Source organism: Triticum aestivum, chromosome 4A, assembly GCF_018294505.1.
Source record: "Triticum aestivum cultivar Chinese Spring chromosome 4A, IWGSC CS RefSeq v2.1, whole genome shotgun sequence".
NCBI classification, from domain to species: domain Eukaryota; kingdom Viridiplantae; phylum Streptophyta; class Magnoliopsida; order Poales; family Poaceae; genus Triticum; species Triticum aestivum.
The window spans coordinates 591,638,723-591,655,690 of NC_057803.1; the positions used below are offsets into that span (position 1 = coordinate 591,638,723).

The 16,968-nt window shown below is 48.5% G+C and overlaps 1 protein-coding gene and 1 pseudogene across 1 annotated transcript; both read left to right on the plus strand.

Moving 5' to 3' along the window:
* Positions 1–1,686: 1,686 nt before the first annotated feature.
* LOC123082430 (uncharacterized) lies at positions 1,687–2,509 on the plus strand. Its single transcript, XM_044504757.1, has 2 exons — positions 1,687–1,836; positions 1,928–2,509. The coding sequence occupies exons 1-2, from the start codon at positions 1,715–1,717 to the stop codon at positions 2,217–2,219; spliced, it is 414 nt and encodes a 137-aa protein (XP_044360692.1). The 5' UTR covers positions 1,687–1,714; the 3' UTR covers positions 2,220–2,509.
* Positions 2,510–10,119: 7,610 nt separating this feature from the next.
* On the plus strand, positions 10,120–12,369 carry LOC123083962 (probable polygalacturonase At1g80170; annotated as a pseudogene).
* The last annotated feature ends 4,599 nt before the right edge of the window (positions 12,370–16,968 follow it).

The following is a 16,968-nucleotide window of genomic DNA, read 5'->3' on the forward strand; positions in this document are numbered from 1 at the left end:
CCGTTTGGGCCAAAACGGATGGATGGATCGGCCCAACGCGCGGCTGCATCTGCATTTTTTCCCGTTTGGTATACGGCCCGTCCCATTTCCGACACAAACATGAGCCCGGTTTGCATCCACATGGACGTGGAATGGACGGGCACGCGCTTGCTCGTCGCTTGTCTCAGGGACGCGTGGCGACCGTCCACCTACGTCCACTGCCCAAAGTAAATGCGCTCACACGGCGGGCCCCGGTTGTTAGTCACACAACGCTTGGTCGTCGTCCTTCTTAAATTGGAAGCCATGGACCGGCCAGTCCACAGCTTCCACTTCCTAGCCGGCCTATCTCCTCTAGCCCGCACCGCCTGCCCCGCCAGCTTTTGAGATCGCGCTAACGGCGGCCGGGCATCGGGACAGGCCGTACATCCACGTCGACGTCTGCTAGCGCTACTGGGAGACGGCGACGCCATTGCCGTGGGGAGATGTCCACCTGCTGAACAACTGGCATCTCTCCGCCAACCATGTGCCCATCCCTCCAGTGCCCGTGAGCGGCGCGCCCGCCGCCTGGAGATGAACTGATGATGCGCCCGCCTGCCATCGGATCTGCTAGACGACGTCGTAGATGCGCCGCTGTGGGATATGTGGCTCCGCGACGAGCATGACCTGCGGCGGCAATCTTTTTCTGTCAGTCGTCCTCCGAGACCGCGCCACCCGCGTCCTCCTCGTGCTGACAGCCCTCCCCAAATGCGGGGCCGTAGGCGTGTGCACGGCATCACGCCAACGCCTTCTTCGTCTCCGTCCCTGCCACCGACGCCGCCCATGACCGAGAGGAGGAGGCCCATCTCATGAGGCGTATCATGGAGGACTCCATGAACACGTGCGACGAGCGGTAATGGCATGGCCTAGAAACCACGCTGGCCCTCTCCGTGGCCGGCGATGTGGCCATCCCGGAGCTGGACCTCGACGTCAAGGAGGAGGTGCAGGAGGAGGTCTTGGAGGAGCCGCCCGTCGCCGCGTGGAACCCTCGTCTGGTGGGCCAGCGGTGGAGCTGCTCATGCACGGCGCCGGAGATGGCCGACTCGATGGGTGTCGGCCCATGGTCAGCCACGCCGCCGCGGTCACCAGAGCAGGAGTAGGAGCCACGGGAGGAGGTAGTGGAGGCGCCGCCGGCGCCTCCAGTCTGCCAGGGGCCACCAGCCTACCTTTGGCAGCAACCTTCGTATGCCGACCTCACTCGAGACGATGACTAGGAGGAGTAAACAGCGGCCATGGGGGCACAGAAGACGAAGGCGGCCATGAAGCGGCCATTATCTTTTTTCTATGTTTTATTTTTTTTTATGTTTATGTGCTGAACTTGGGTAATGTGGACGTTTGAATGTTTAAATTTATGTTTTAAGTTATTTTTAATATGTTTTTGTTTTTTTGGTTTAAATTCAAGTCCGACGAGGCAGGCCATTTGAGGTGCGGTTGGCCCGTTGAACGCACCGACCGCCGCAAGTACAACTGCAAGCGGACGAATGTGTCCGTTTTCCTGTCCCAAACAAACGAAAAGCGGATGAAAGGAATGTCCGTTTAGGATCGTGCGTTGGAGTTGCGCTTAGCTTGGGCTTGTGTCGCAATCACGAAAATCTAAACTTTACGCTCTGCCTCTGCTCTGCTCCTACCCCCTATAAATATATCTCATCTGATGCAGAAGTGAGCCTCTTCAACCAACCCAACAAACCAAAGCCCGACGATGGCCATCATCAAGCAGTCGCTCATTGTCCTAGTGCTGCTCATATGCGGAGCAGGCGGCTCCACCACACCGGCGCCGGAGCCGGCGCTGCTGACGCAGGATAATCTGTGTGTCGGCATAAGGTCAGTACCTACTTTTCTACAGTTCATTCATTTCAGAGAGGGCACGTGAAAAGTAAGTACTGACACAGGATAATCTGTGTGTCGCATAAAGCACTACCAACGAAGAGATGGTCTGCGTCGCCGACGGCGCACTGGCGTGCTTCGCCGAAAATGTAGTCACCGACGAGCTTACCTTCACGCCATGCTTCGTCACCGCCGCCGGCGAATGCTTGGCCAAGGATAAGGAGGAGCCCAGCAAGAACCACTGCATCGGCCTAGAGATCAGCGACCTGAAATGCCTTGGAGATAGCGCCTGGACCTGCTACAACAGCTTCACCGGGTACATCCCTCCCGCCTTCATCGCGTGCTTCCAAGGCAGAGCCCCCATGTGCACCCCACAGTGATCGTTGTCAGGATTTTCATTCCATCACCTACACCATGATCAACTGCTTGCTTGCCGACAATAAAGGGGTTTGTCTGTGTGTGTGTGTGTGTGATTTAGTATGTGGTAGTAGTAATATGGTATGGTTGTGCCATATTTCTCGGATTTTTGTTTTGATGATTGATGATGATTTCGCTGGAAAAAGAAAATAGAGTGAGAAGCATTGAGCCTTCCTTGTACTGATCTCATCAGAAGGAAGTTGGAAATGGAAAACAAAAGAATGGTTGGTTGTATAAGCACGGGATTGATTGATTGATTGCTGCGTGCTTTTATTCCATTCTCAACTTGTACTGTAGCGCATTAATTGATGTGCACTCCGTATTCCCTATGTTCCTAAATACTCACTCGGTCCCTAAATATAAGTATTTTTAGAGATTCCAATGCGGACTACACACGGAGCAAAATGAGTGAATCTACATTTTAAAATATGTCTATATATATCCGTATGTAGTTCGTATTGCAATCTCTAAAAAGACTTATATTTAGGAGTGGAGAGAGTAGGAGCATAAGACTTATATTTCAAATGTTCAAATATAGCGGTAGTTGTACTTAAATAAGTTCAAATATTACGCTCAAATATTATTGCCCTCTTTAACCGTCCATGAATGCTCGATCAGATTTTCCTTGGGTTGCTCATGAGTTGCTCAATGCCAGATACGTTGATGTCTTTTAACAAATTTTTTAAGTGTGGTCGGATTCTGATCAAGAAGATTGATAGGATCACCCACGTTCTCAAATTCAAGACTTACGGCAGCGACGTCATCCTCATCCTCGACGATCATGTTGTGCATAATCACACAACAGGCCTTCACCTCCCACAAGGTCTCTGCATCCCATTATTTAGTTGGTCCATGAACAACTGCAAAACGTGCCGGCAGGACTTCAAATGCCTTCTCAACATCCTTTCTAGCCGCTTCTTGTCTTTGGACAAAGGGAGCCTTTTTCTGGCCAACTGGGTTAGAGATGGTGTTGACAAAGGTAGCACACGGAGGACAGATACTGTCAATCAGACAATAACCCATGTTGTACTCATGTCCATTGACAGTATAGTGGCAAAGAGGAGTTTTTCCTCCAATTAGCCTCACAAACAATGGTGATCGATGTAGCATATTGATGTCGTTGTGAGATCCGAGTATGCCAAAGAAAACATGACAAATCCAAAGTTCATGTAATGCAACAGCTTCAAGAATGATGGTGGACTTCTTAACATGGCCCTGATATTGCCCTTGTAGAACTTTTGGGCAGTTCTTTAATTTCCAATGCATGCAGTTAAGAGATCCGAGCAAATCTGGCCACCCACTTGCTTCCGATATTGCTAAGAGCCTCTCGGTGTCTGCGCCATTTGGTTCTCTCAGGTATAGAGGTCCAAACACCAAGACCACGACAGTTGCAAACCTGACCATTGAATCTCCACATGTGCTCTCAGACATCAGTAGATACTCGTCCCACGAATCAGCGGTCGTGCCATATGCAAGCATCCGTGGTGCGGCCATGCGCTTCTGATAACCAGAAAATCCAATCCTTCCCACGGTGTCTTTCTTCAAGATGAAGTAGTCATCAAAGAACCGGACCCCATGGTACGATCGAAGAAAATTTTGTGCACCCGAAACCGGCGGCGGAAATTGTCAGCGAAGAGGGCATTGGGGGGCAAAGTATCCAGACATCAATGTCAAATGGTCGCACGCCCTATTGCGGTTGAGCACTCGATGATCCTTAATCAATCCCTTGAAATTGAGAACATGCTCTTCCGCACGCTCCTCTTCTCCAAGGACAGTCTGCATCATCGCCATCTCATCCGTGTAGCTCTTCTCGTCTGACAAGCCGTCTGACGACTCAACATAGTGCTCATATATGTACTATGTATCTGAATCCATTGCTTCAAAGAAGAAGGGACAAAAAAATTAGCTTAGCCAATTCAACGGATATTTGCCGAGCATGGTGAGCAGCGTAGGAGCGGACGGTACCTGAGTGGTGGTCGGAGGAAAGGCTCGTCCCGACAATAGAGAAGAACCGGCTTGGATCCCGGGTGTACAGCTGGAGGTGACGGACATGTCGGGTACCAGCAGGGGTGTGCAATGGTGGTGGAGTGACGGCAAAGGCAAGAGACAAAAAGGCAACGAGAGAAAATGGAAGGATGGAGGCATGGTGTCTGAGAGGGATTTTTGATGGGCTAGGTGTCAGAGTCCTACGTGTCTGCTCTCCGAAAAAGTACGTCCGGACCGCTCGGCCGATCGATACATGCTCGTGTAGGGTGTCATAACACGTCTGGCGGACCGCACAATCCAGACGGTTTGAGGGTTCACTTTGGAGATACCCTAAAGAAGACGATCCGACTGTATGCGGGCGGTTTGAGTGTTCTTTTTGGAGATGCCCTAAAAAAGAACTGATTTCAGTCAATAAGCGGTTAAGATAATTCCAACATGTTACGCAACTTGCAATGTTTGAACAGGTTCTATGACTCGAAAACACAGATGCTGCGGCACCTATCAAGTTACGTTGTAGTTTCCAGTTTAAGGAAAAACATCGGTAGGGCAAGTACGAAAACTATAAGGGAGCAACACAGACCTTGGCAAGAACATACATCCATGTTTCGATTCAACCGGAACTATTTGGGAACAATGATTTTTACACCCTCATCATTCTCGATGGGAACACAAAGAGAATATATCTCATTATGGTATAACTAACGAGCAAAAGATGAGTGTTATTAATCTATAATCTATACCTACTAATAAAAGAAATAGGTATTTTTAATCCGTTTTCTTATTTTATAGAAAACCCCCTAATATTTTTGACATTAAATTCGCAATACATATTAAATGTTTTTTAAAATACTCATATCTTTTAAACCGTAACTCCAAATTTAACATGTTATATATGGAATTTGACTAGAAAAATATGTAGAATCTGAATATGATGTTATTTTTCCTGTTAACAATTTTAAAAATACTATTTAGGCTGTAATGTTAATCAACAATGCATTATCCGTCTTTTTTCATACCGGTACAAGTTCAGATTGTGGATGAACACCTCAGCAAAATCAGGATTGAACATGAAATTGAAGATAAATTTGCTAGAGACACCCAAAAAATAAGGATATGCATGACAAGAAATAAAAGAAGGACCCAATAAAGATGGGATGTCCGCTATAAAAGAAATAAAAGGGAAAATGCGGAGGAGGTCCGATAAAGATGAGATGTTGCGCTATTCTCCTATATATAAGAAGAAAAAAGAGAGGAGATGCATGAAAAAAAGGTAAAAAGGAGGCATGCATGACAAAAAATAAAATAAAAGACAAGTTTGATAAGATATAAATAGTGATGAAACAGAGACCAATACCTATGACATGTATGGCAAGAAATAGTGATGAAATAGGGGCGCAAGTACCTGCGTCCACAGGAGACCATACAAAAAATGTTCTTTTCCAGACAAAAAAAAATCTCCTTTTATGATTGAAAAATCATGTATCTTTTAACAACTCTTCATGTATTTAAGAAATATGCATGTGAAAAAAGTGTTCAAGAGTTACCCTAAGTTGGTGATTCTTGAACTTGACATGAATAAATGCATGATCTTACCCGTTTCTTTGTATGGATTAAATCTACATGCAAGCCATGTTGAAATAGAACACATGTAGAATCTTAAACTGCGCTTTTATAGGTTAAGACCATCTTTGTTTGGGCCGTAGCTACAAGTTCTCAGATAATAGATTTTTTTTATAAATTAAAAGTGTGTGGTTTTTTTTCTCCCGTTGCAATGCACGGATCTTTTTGCTAGTCTAATAAAAAACCAACTAACCCATCTAATCTACTGAAAGGAAACAAGATCCAAGATTAAACTTGGGGTTCGAAGATCAAAGGGCTAGGCCGGCGTATGTCGATGAGGTTCTCTAGGGCAGGGATCGGAGGCTGCAGACAAGATCGGGATGAACTGATGGGCAAAACACAAGGAAATAGCCAGCAGCGGACCGAAGATGGCCGTGGGTGGTGTCAGTGTCCTTGTGCTTCCCGACTGGATCATACCAGCGCCATGCATGTGCACTGCATTGGCCAGCAGTGAAGAGGGCAAGACCACGATGGCAAATTAAGATCAAATGGAACGCACATAGCACATGCCATTGATACGAGTCAGGGGTATGAAGATGGATGCTTGGCACGTCACACGGCCGCGTCAGTCATGGATTGCTCAACTGGTTTGGGCAAAAAGGTTTCGCTCGCTCACTAGAGCAAAGGAACATGGAGGAGACTGAGGTCGACGGGTCCGGTCCGGTCCTTTTTATAGATAGATAGATAGATAGACGATGCAAGCTAGTCTTGGAATTTCGGTTCACACAAGAAACAGCCCCACGATGCATGGCTTGGCTAGCTTATTAATGGTTCACACAAGAAACAGCCCCACGATGCATGGCTTGGCTAGCTTATTAATGGTTCACACAAGAAACAGCCCCACGATGGCTTGGCTTGGCTTGGCTACAAGAAACAGCACCACCAACAGCCAAAAGAAGCTGGTCCTTAGGCGCCATATTCTTTTGGAGATCCCGGAAATAATGAATGGTCCAACACTCCTATGTCGGAAACAGATATACACATATAAGGGAATCCATGATTTCCCACGCACGTACTCCCTACGTAAAAAAAATATAAGAGCGTAACGCAGTAAACAAAACACAAAAAATAAATTTCTTTACTGTGGGAGTATTATGCAAGGTTGGGAATAAATAAATCCCCAACACATAGCCAAGTCGTTTTTCCTTTCTGTAGCATAACAACACATATCTAGCAAAAAAATTGACTAGTAGAGGGTCTGCACTTGTAGCATAATGGAGATGGAAAGTTCAATTATACATGAAGTGATCCAATTGCAGAACATTTCAGAAAAACAAAATAAAATGGGAAAAATAGTTTATAGTTGCGATTGGTTTACAAGGAATCATATGTCTTGGGTGACCAGAGCTATAGTGCTCCTTAACTCCAGTGAGATATGCAGCCAAATACAATCAATAAGAAACTGATCTTGTGTTTCAGAAGAAGAAAAAAATTGGTCCTCCAAGTTGTAATCAACCATCCATAGCAAAATATTTGCTCTTAGACAAAAAGTTACACGTCATCACTAACTTGCGATCCGGTAGGCTGTTGGATCCAAATAGCAATGGCGTAGATTTTTAACCCGCAAAAAAAAAAGCAATGGCATAGATTTTTAGTGACATGCCACCAGTAATGATATAGTGGTGACGTACCAAATATGCCAATGCCACCACTATTAAAAAAATAGTGATGACGTGGATTGAAAATGAGGCGCCACCAACTAAATTTGTGGCTAAGCCCTTTTTTCCCCTAGTGCATCACCTCACCCTCCTAGACAACCTCAAGGAGACGTTCGCCAACCTGCGCGAGTACCAGATTAACCTGAACCCGGAGAAGTACGTGTTCAGCGTGCCACCTGGCCAGCTCCGTGGCTTCCTCGTCTCAGAGCGTGGCATCGAGGCCAACCCCGAGAAGATTAAGGCGATCGAGCGCGTGCGCAAGCCAGCTTGACTGCGCGAAGCTCAGAAGTTCACCGATTGCATGGCCTCTCTCAGCCGGTTGGGCGAGAGGGCTTTGCCCTTGTACCAGCTGATGAAGAAGACGACCGCGTTCAACTGGACCCCGCAGGCGGACGAAGCCTTCAGTGACCTCAAGTGCATGCTCTCCATCGCACATGTCCTAGCCGCGCCGGCAGGGAAGGAGCCCATGCTAATGTACATTGCGGCCACCACCCGTGTGGTCAGCGTGGTGCTAGTGGTGGAGCGCCCGGAGGAGGCAAGGCGCAGCCGGTCTAGCGGCCCGTGTACTATGATACTATCTGAGCGAGATGCTCTCCCTCTCCAAGCAAAACTACCCCCACTACTAGAAGATATGCTACGGTGTGTATCTGGCCTCCAACAAGCTGAAGCAGTACTTCTAGGAGCACTCATCACCGTGGTGAGCATGGCTCCTCTCGGAGAGATCATCGGCCGCCGGGACGCCACTGGCCGGGTCACCATGTGGGCCATCGAGCTGGCTGCCCACACGATTTTCTACGAACCTCGCACGGCTGTCAAATCCCAGGCGCTGGCTGATTTCCTCGTCGACTGGCCTAAACCTTCCAACCCAGCCGGCTCCGGCCCGTGGAAGCCGCCATCCTGGCGGTGGTGGAGGCACCATCCTGCGCATAACCAATTCTCACTTTCCTCCTGAGCGGCGACCTTCTTCATGCGTGATGGGCTAATATGACACATTAGCTTAGAAGATGCTAACTGAACAGGCTGCGCGATCCGAGCTGTTCATTTTGCTTTTAGAGACCTCCAATATGTGCATGCTTGCAGCCACTCAATTCTCTTTAATTACTTTCATTCCTGGCGGGGTGCGGTGACATTTTGATAACTAATAAATGTGTACGTGCAATGCATGTTAATATAAAAGTTATATTAGGTAGGATACCAATTCACCTTATTGCATGTTTATATTTGATAGAAAATTAGTTACACATTAATTATGTGGTTAGCACAAACATTGATATTTTTATGATATTAATTGCATGTTAAACATGTTGAGTGGTTTGATGTTTAAGATTAATTGGATCTGCCCCTTTGGTCTTTTTATATTTTGATGATAAAAATGAAAATGATGATTGGTTTGATGCCAAAAATTGACATGTCAATATTCTACAATTTTGTCAACCTAACATATTTGATTCTGACAGTGATATCCTCAGCCTATCAGGGTTCAAGTCCTGGTGCATTTTTCGGTGATGCGCGTTCCGTGGGAGGAGACGTTCTCGTCAACTACGAGGCGCCTATGGTATCAAGATCATATGCCGACTCAGTCTCTCGGAGGTGCTCATAGGGATATGGTGTGCATATGTGCGTTCATAGGGATGAATATATGTACGTATATATATGAGCGTTGTGTTCAATTTATCATTTTTGGCAATTTTGTCAACCTAATATAAAGTTATCAACTTATGGCAAGTCTTGCAATTGCCAACATGTGCGAACCAACCTGTGGTTGGATGGTTAGAGGGACTGTGGTATCCCAGCCCACCATGGTTTAAGTCCTGGTGCTCGCATTTATTCCTGGATTTATTTCAGGATTTCCAACGATGCGCATTCAGTGGGAGGAGATATTCCCGTCGACGACGAGGTCCCTTCGGTGACTTCGTAAATTTCAAGATGTTATGCCGGCTTAGTCTTTCGGAGGTGCTCATAGAGGTAGGGTGTGCGTGTATGCGTTCATAGGGATGAATGTATGCGCGTGTATATGAGCGCTTGCGTTTGTACTATGTTCAAAAAAAAAATTTGCCAACACGTTGGCTAGCCAAATTTTGGTTGTAAATCAATTACCCTGGGCGTATTTATGTCAACACACAAATGCAGATCGATGTGCTAAATAATCGCGTGATATTTTTGGCTTGCAGGTACGCTCGTACACAGCTATCCTCTTTTTCAAATTAACCGAGAAAACCCCCCAAAAAACATCACGTTGATTTCACCCATTAATTTACAGCATGTATAAATACACACAAGATTGGTTGCTTACCACGATAGTTCGTTGAGACACATCGTTCCTAGCGCTCTTCTTCGATCAAATCAGGAGAGTGTGCCACAGCTGATCATATTGGTGGTACTACCAACCATGGTATGCGTAGGTTTCATCAGCTCAATATCTCAAAAGTATATATGCATGTGTAAATTTTGTTCCGATCAGCTGTGTATGTATACTCTTGATTGAAAACGGCAGAGGACTGCAGCACAACATGTCTCATTCGTGCTGCTGCTGCTCCTTGTGTCAATGGCCGCAGTTAGATCGACCGCCGGAGTGCAGCAAGGACAATGGTACAGCGTCATGGATTTCCATGCAGCTGGGGACGGCGCGACGAGTGATGTCGAGGTAACAATTGGAACACCATAACCTTTATCTATGATTCTGAAATCGTTATCATGTATGTTGCCCATCAGATTCAGATAGTTAATCTTTTGCTTATTTGTGCGTTGGAAGGCGTTCGAGGAGACATGGAAAGTAGCCTGCAGCAGCCACAGCAGCGAGGTGATCATGTACGTACATCCCCGCAGGAAAGGAAAGACATTCTTGCTGAACCAGACGAGGTTCAACGGACCCTGCAAGTCGCCCATCACCGTACAGGTCGGTTGACTTGACGATCGGTCCACTCTGAATAGTCTATCTTTTAATTGTGTAGTACTCCCTTCATAAAGAAATATAAGAGCATACTGGAATTGAGGTTAGTGTTTGTGCAGCTGGAGGGCGACGTGGTGGCGCCAAACTCCTTCTATTTAAAGCCATCAGACGTCCTGACCTTCTATGGCGTCGATAACCTGACGGTGAATGGGAGCGGCCAGATAGACGGGCGAGGCGCCCAGTGGTGGGATTGCTACAACCAAAAGGTAATTAAGCCCCAAATATATAGAGTATAGCTGTTGCTTCTTCAATATATATATTTATCTCCATATATTTGCAACAATCTGATCTGATATCTCTCTCGTATTGACAAAAATGCAATGACCGGCCAAGGGTATGTAAGCGTGCACTTACAGACACACAATACTTCCTCCCATTGTCCAACTAAAATAGAGACCCCTCTCGCAGTCGCTGTCGTTCGCGCACTGCAACAATCTACGGGTGACCAACATACGCCTCAAGGACGGCGCCGAAAAGAACATGATCATGTACGAGTGCACGCAGGTGCAGGTGCACAACGTCTCCATCACGGCGCCGGGCGACAGCCCCAACACGGACGGGATCAATATGGGCTCCTCCAACCATGTAAACATCTCGTCTTGCTCTATGCACACCGGTATGTAAGGATCGACAACCACCCTCCTTCCTTCAGATGGTACTAGTATATATTGCACTCTGTCTGGCCTCGAACGTAGGTATTTTGTGCATGCAGGTGATGATTGTGTGTCGATTCTATCGGGAACCACCAATGTTAACGTCACCAACACCACCTGCGGGCCTGGTCATGGCATCAGGTATACAAACAAACATACATACATACATACCACACCCATGCGTATATTATACTCCCTCCGTCCTATAATGTAAGATATTTTTCGACGGTAGTATACATTGACCATCAAAAAAGTCTTATATTATAGGACGGAGAGGGAGTAGTATATTAATGCACGCACGTGCATGCTCATAACCTTCTCTAGTGAGTAGCATACGTTGACCTTTTTGTATTCTGTATCTACGTATGTAGTGTGGGAAGTCTTGGAGGTGTTGCTGACGGCCCAACGCTGGTGGAAAAAATTACAGTGTCCAACTGCAGCTTCTTCAATACCACGACCGGTGTGAGGATCAAATCGTGGCAGGTAACATGCATCTACTGATGGTAGGCAGGTAACATGCATCTACTGATGGTCGATCCGTTTCTGTACATGTATGACTTCTTTCTTCTATAATGCAAAGGCAGATCAGCTCCTATTGTTCACGTCAAAAAACAAGCATCTACTAGTACGTACATGGTTGTGCCTTGCATGTGTTTAAAGATATAGTTACTGACGGTGGCATGCATACACATGCATGTTCCATGTACATATCATAGGTTACCTGCAAACCATATATAGTAGGTATATATATCCCCTAATATATACATATGGTATGATTCAATGGATACAGGGATGGCAAGGCACTAGCAACCGGATTCCTTTTCATCAAACTCAGAATGACTGCCGTCCGGTTGCCTATCGATATCGACCAGTTCTATTGCCCCCAAGGAAACTGTCCACCACAGGTGAGGGATACTGTCCGCACCACCACTTGATCAATGGTTGCCTTAAATAAAGAAGGGAACAATTTCTGAAATTGAACGAAACCCTATATATTGCTTTTGCCTTTGCAGGATGGTGGTGTGGCCATAACAGACGCTCGATTCATCGACATCCAGGGGACGTCCTCAGAACGAGAGGCCATCAAGATATGTGCAGCAAGAGTGTGCCATGCCATGACATCTACCTCAAAAACGTCAACCTCTCTTGGGCCAACCACATTGCCCCGGCACAAGCTATTGTTCAGAATGCCCATGGAAGCGTCACGGGAACGGTGAAGCCACAAACACAGTTTGCTGGCAATTGATCACAAGTCGTTAATGGACATATACGTCATCAAAATGTAACATCTTAAATATAAGTAGATATCCACCATTACATTTGACATGGAAATATACAATATTTAATAAACTAATTAATCTAAGGAGTCCTGAAAAACACCTCATTGGACACATCAGAGTGGGCAAACTCGGTGTCGGCTGGAGCAGCTGGGGCCCAAGAGGCGACTAGTGTGGCAGTGACGATCTTGGCTTTCTCGTTGGCATAGAAGCGTGCGTGGCTGCATCTCATCCTACCCACCTTCTTCTATTGGGCAGGCCGATCAAGGGTGGCACAGGTTTTGCATGCCGCGCCTTGGATCGGGCCTTGTGACAGGCCGCGAGCGCCTCCTCCTCTCCTTTGCACGGGGGATGGGACCACGCGACCCCGAGACGGAAGTGACAACGCCCGATGAGATCAAGGAAAAGATCAATGAACTTGAGAAAGTCTCCAAACCATGTGCAAATACAATTGGTCCAGAGATTGATTTTTATTGGATGATGAGCAAAGATCTCGAAGCCAAGGTGAATAGTCTCTACAGTAAGATGGATACCCTCTTTGATTTTACCACCAAGCTCTTTGCAGAAACCAACCTTCTTACGAAGTTGGCCACCGAGCAATAACGAGGAATCTCTGTGATGTGTCATTTCAAATGTATCGGTCTCGCACGCAACGTGAAGAAGGCGGAGGAATCCAAGGAAGCTAAGGAGGAAGGAACCTCGGCCAGACCCAACACCCGGTCTAAGGGCTGTGGACTTTTCTTGGCCACGCATCGGCGTTGAAGATGCCCTAGGTTCTCTTTGCTGGTCCGGCCTGCCATGAGTGACAAATGCATGCATGCAAAGTCTGACAGCTGTGGACCTTTCTTGGCCACGCATCGCAGCAACAAGGACCAACGATACGTACCTGCAGAGTTCAAGTTCACCCCTACCTCTTCTTCAGCCAACCAGTGACTTGAGACTTGACTTGCACACACACTCATTTCAGATTTTTCAGGCATGCGCGGACTGACCAGACCACTTACGAGGAGAGCCACGTACCGGTTTGACACCGTGCGTGCAGTTTTGTGCCTAGATCGGACAAATTAAGCTACACCAACTCGAGTTGACGATGCACCTAGCTACTAGCTAGGTTGATGAATGGTGAACGTGAGCAGCGTCTGGTCCGGTGTGTGACGCAACAGCTGCGATTTGGGACTCGGCTAGCGGCCGCTGCATGCATGTCCTGTCACGATTTCACCAGCACACGATCCACGAGACTGCATGCGCCTGGCTTTGGACTTGAGCGAGCTCCAGATGACTTGGCTACGGCGGCCGGACGAGATTGCATGCGTTTGCGCTGGAAATGTTTGCATGCGTACGTATTTGGCTACGGGTCAAATCAAGTCGGCGTGACGCGACTCTTCATCTATTGCTCCTCTATAGTCCACTAGCTAGCTGTAGCTAGGCCTCACTACCTAAGTGCCTGACTTGCTTTGCTTAAAGTTTGACTGCTGCTTTGGTTCTACTCTTCATCTCACAGTTTGCACTACCCAGCTGGTAAGTACGTACTAGATTACCTAGCTAATCAGAACGAATTTTGCGTCATGATCAGTTAGGATTCACCAGAACTCGTCAAGAAGCAACCTATAGCTGCCGTCTCCCCTAAAAAGTTAAGGTTTCCTTGCCTCCTGTCGGCGCCGCCGTCAGTTCGTCTGTCTCCGGTGGCCTTAATTAGGGCCATAAGAGCAGAGTGGATCCCGGCCCTTGCCGTGAGAGGGGCTCCATTTTTAGATATTTCTTCAAGTTTTGTTAGGGTTTGTGTCATATTCAAAAAAACGGGACGGCGGCGGCTCCCTGAAGATGGAATAAAATTCTCCCCGTCTAGTCCTCGTTTCGGTGGTGCTTGCAGCATCGTCGGTGGGTGTATGGAGGTGTGTCTCCGGAGGATACGTTCATAGTTGTCGGTTTGGATACATTCATAGTTGCCGGTTCTCCCCCATTGACGTTGTTGCCCGTTCTGAGACCATCCACATTTGCACCGCCTAATAATTATTTTCTAAGTGGGAATAAAACGTCTTCGAAATGGGTTGAAAGTTGACGTGTGGTCTTAATATATTATAGATAAACCGTTTGTCAAATTTCATCGCATTTAGAGGTCGTTTGATATCCGAATTGTTAAACTATAGCGGCACTACATAGCTAGTGAGCAAGTACAGGGATTGATCACCGAAATACATATTCTGTTGCATAATTAGGCCCCTTGTATTTCTATGATTATTAAGTTTCGTGACCTGCTTGCAAGCTAATCGATCTTGTGGCATATCCTCTTGAACTCCGCAAGGTGGTCGTCGAAGAGGGCCACGTAGGCCTCCATGCTGCCGTCGCCCAGGGTGGACGGCACCAGGAACAGGCTGCCCTCCATGGGGTAGTACGTCGGCATGACGCGGAAGGGCCCGCCGCCGCCGAAATTCAGGCCGTGGAAGTTGATCCCCAGCCACGCGTCCACCTCCAGGTCCGGGCACAGCACCGCCTGCTCGCTGTCCGCCGTTGAGACCAGCCCCTCAGCCTCCACAACGCCGGAGGAGGCAAGGTCCACGAAGGACCGGAAGTAGGCGTTGTCCACGTCCGCCACGGCGCGGTAGACGAGCTCCGCCGCGTGGCCCACCGGCCGGGACATGAGGTCGCCGGCGTCCGTGCGCGGGAACGCCCACAGGACCACGTTGCCGAAGTAGTCGCGCGGCATGGGCGGGCGCATGCGCGTCCGGCCGTTCATGGAGATGCGGACCTTGGTCGTCACGTCGGCGCCCAGGCCGCGCACCGCGGTGATCGCGCGCCAGAGGTGCGCCACCACGCTCTGGAACGTCGTGTAGCCGCGCCGCGATGGCGGGAGCCCCGACGAGGCCCGCGCCTTGAGCCGCGCCACGAAATCCTTGCTCAGGTGCATCATGTGCACCTTCACCTTGTCGTGCCCCGCCGCGCCAAAGCCGATCTCCTCCTTCTCGTCCATCGTGTTTGGTGCCGGCGCCCTGTACTCCACCTCCCGATGCGGGAACTCCACGAGCGGCGGCTCGCGCGGCGCGAACCGGGTGCCGCGGTCGCAGACCGGGAGCGGCGACACCGGGAGCTGCCGCGTAGCGAGGCCCCACGCCGCCAGGAAGTTGGCCGTGGCCTGCCCGTCGGCGATCTGGTGGTGCCCTGCGAAGCCCACGGCCAGCGACCCACAGGAGAAGCGAGTCAGCTGCACCTGCACCAGCTCCACAGGGCCGTCGTCGATCCTCGGGTGCAGCCGCCTCACCTCAGGCGACGGCCCGGACGGCACGGACACCGCCATGGGCGCGTCCACCTTGGCCTCCACAAAGCGCGCCCCGGCGTCGTTCAGTAGCACCGACCGGCGCCCGTCGGGACCGTCGCCGATCTGCCCGGCCCACTCCTGGTACACGGCGAGCGCCTTGGCCAGGCCCAGCTCGACCTCGCTGTTGGGCGGGTTCGGCGGCCGGAACGCGAAGATGATGGCGACGTGCTCCCCGTACGTCACCTTGTCGAACACGGAAAGCGGCACCCACTGCGCACGCTCCGGCGCCTCGCCGTCCTCGTACAGCGGCTTGACGATCTTGGAGCTCTCGATCTTAACCTTCATGCTGGTGCTTACACTGTCAGCCTCTCGAGATCTCTGTTTGATTTTGCTTGCACCAATGTGCATGCATGCATGACGTACGTACTCTGATCTGAGTCCGAGTGAGGAGCGTACGTGCTTCACTCCTTTGAGTCCGTGTCACTGGCTAGCTGTAGTAGCTTACAACAGAGACGATATGCTATATATGGAAGCAAGGCCAGGCTATGTAGCCTCTTTTTTGCGGACAAAAATGTGAACGTAGAACGGAAAATTGAGACGCGTATGTATCCCGTACTTACGTAGAGACATTGCTTTTGAAGACATGATCGAACTGGCCCAGCTCGATCGTCTACGTACGTCTTCGGAGTTTCACATGTTGATCTGATTAAACGTCTGGCTAATTAGTTTAATTCGATATCTCAAGTCTCAACCATATATATACTGTATTTCGCGTGCGCCATTCTCTCATTAGTTAGTTAGCTTCTCGATCGGCGACTCTCGCCTGTTTGCTTACCGCAGCAGACAACGATAGAGTTTAGTGCAGGAAATTACGTACTTTACGTAAATTTCATCTGGTGCATGCCATTGTTAACTCTCGCCAGGTAGCTTAGTACATCTCGTTCGTGGGAACGGAGTGTCCGAGGTTGGCTAGCTTGTCTTGTCTGAAAGAGTGGCGGCGTTCCGGAGTTTTCCAGGGAAACAACGATGCGATGGTGCATTGCATGCATGCCGCTGCCAGACACACACACGATCTAAAAATCGAATTCTAGTGCTAGCTAGTGCAGCAAACTGTGAGAGCATGCATGCATGCATGCATGCATGGATTCGATACGGTTACGTAGTACTAGACTACTAGTACGTACGGCCGGAGCAGCAGTCAAATTTTAAGCAAACAAGTCAAGCATTGAGGCAGTGAGGAGTTGATCGAGGATATATATACTACTCCCTCCGTTCATAAATATTTGTCTTTCTAGACATTTCAACAAATAACTAC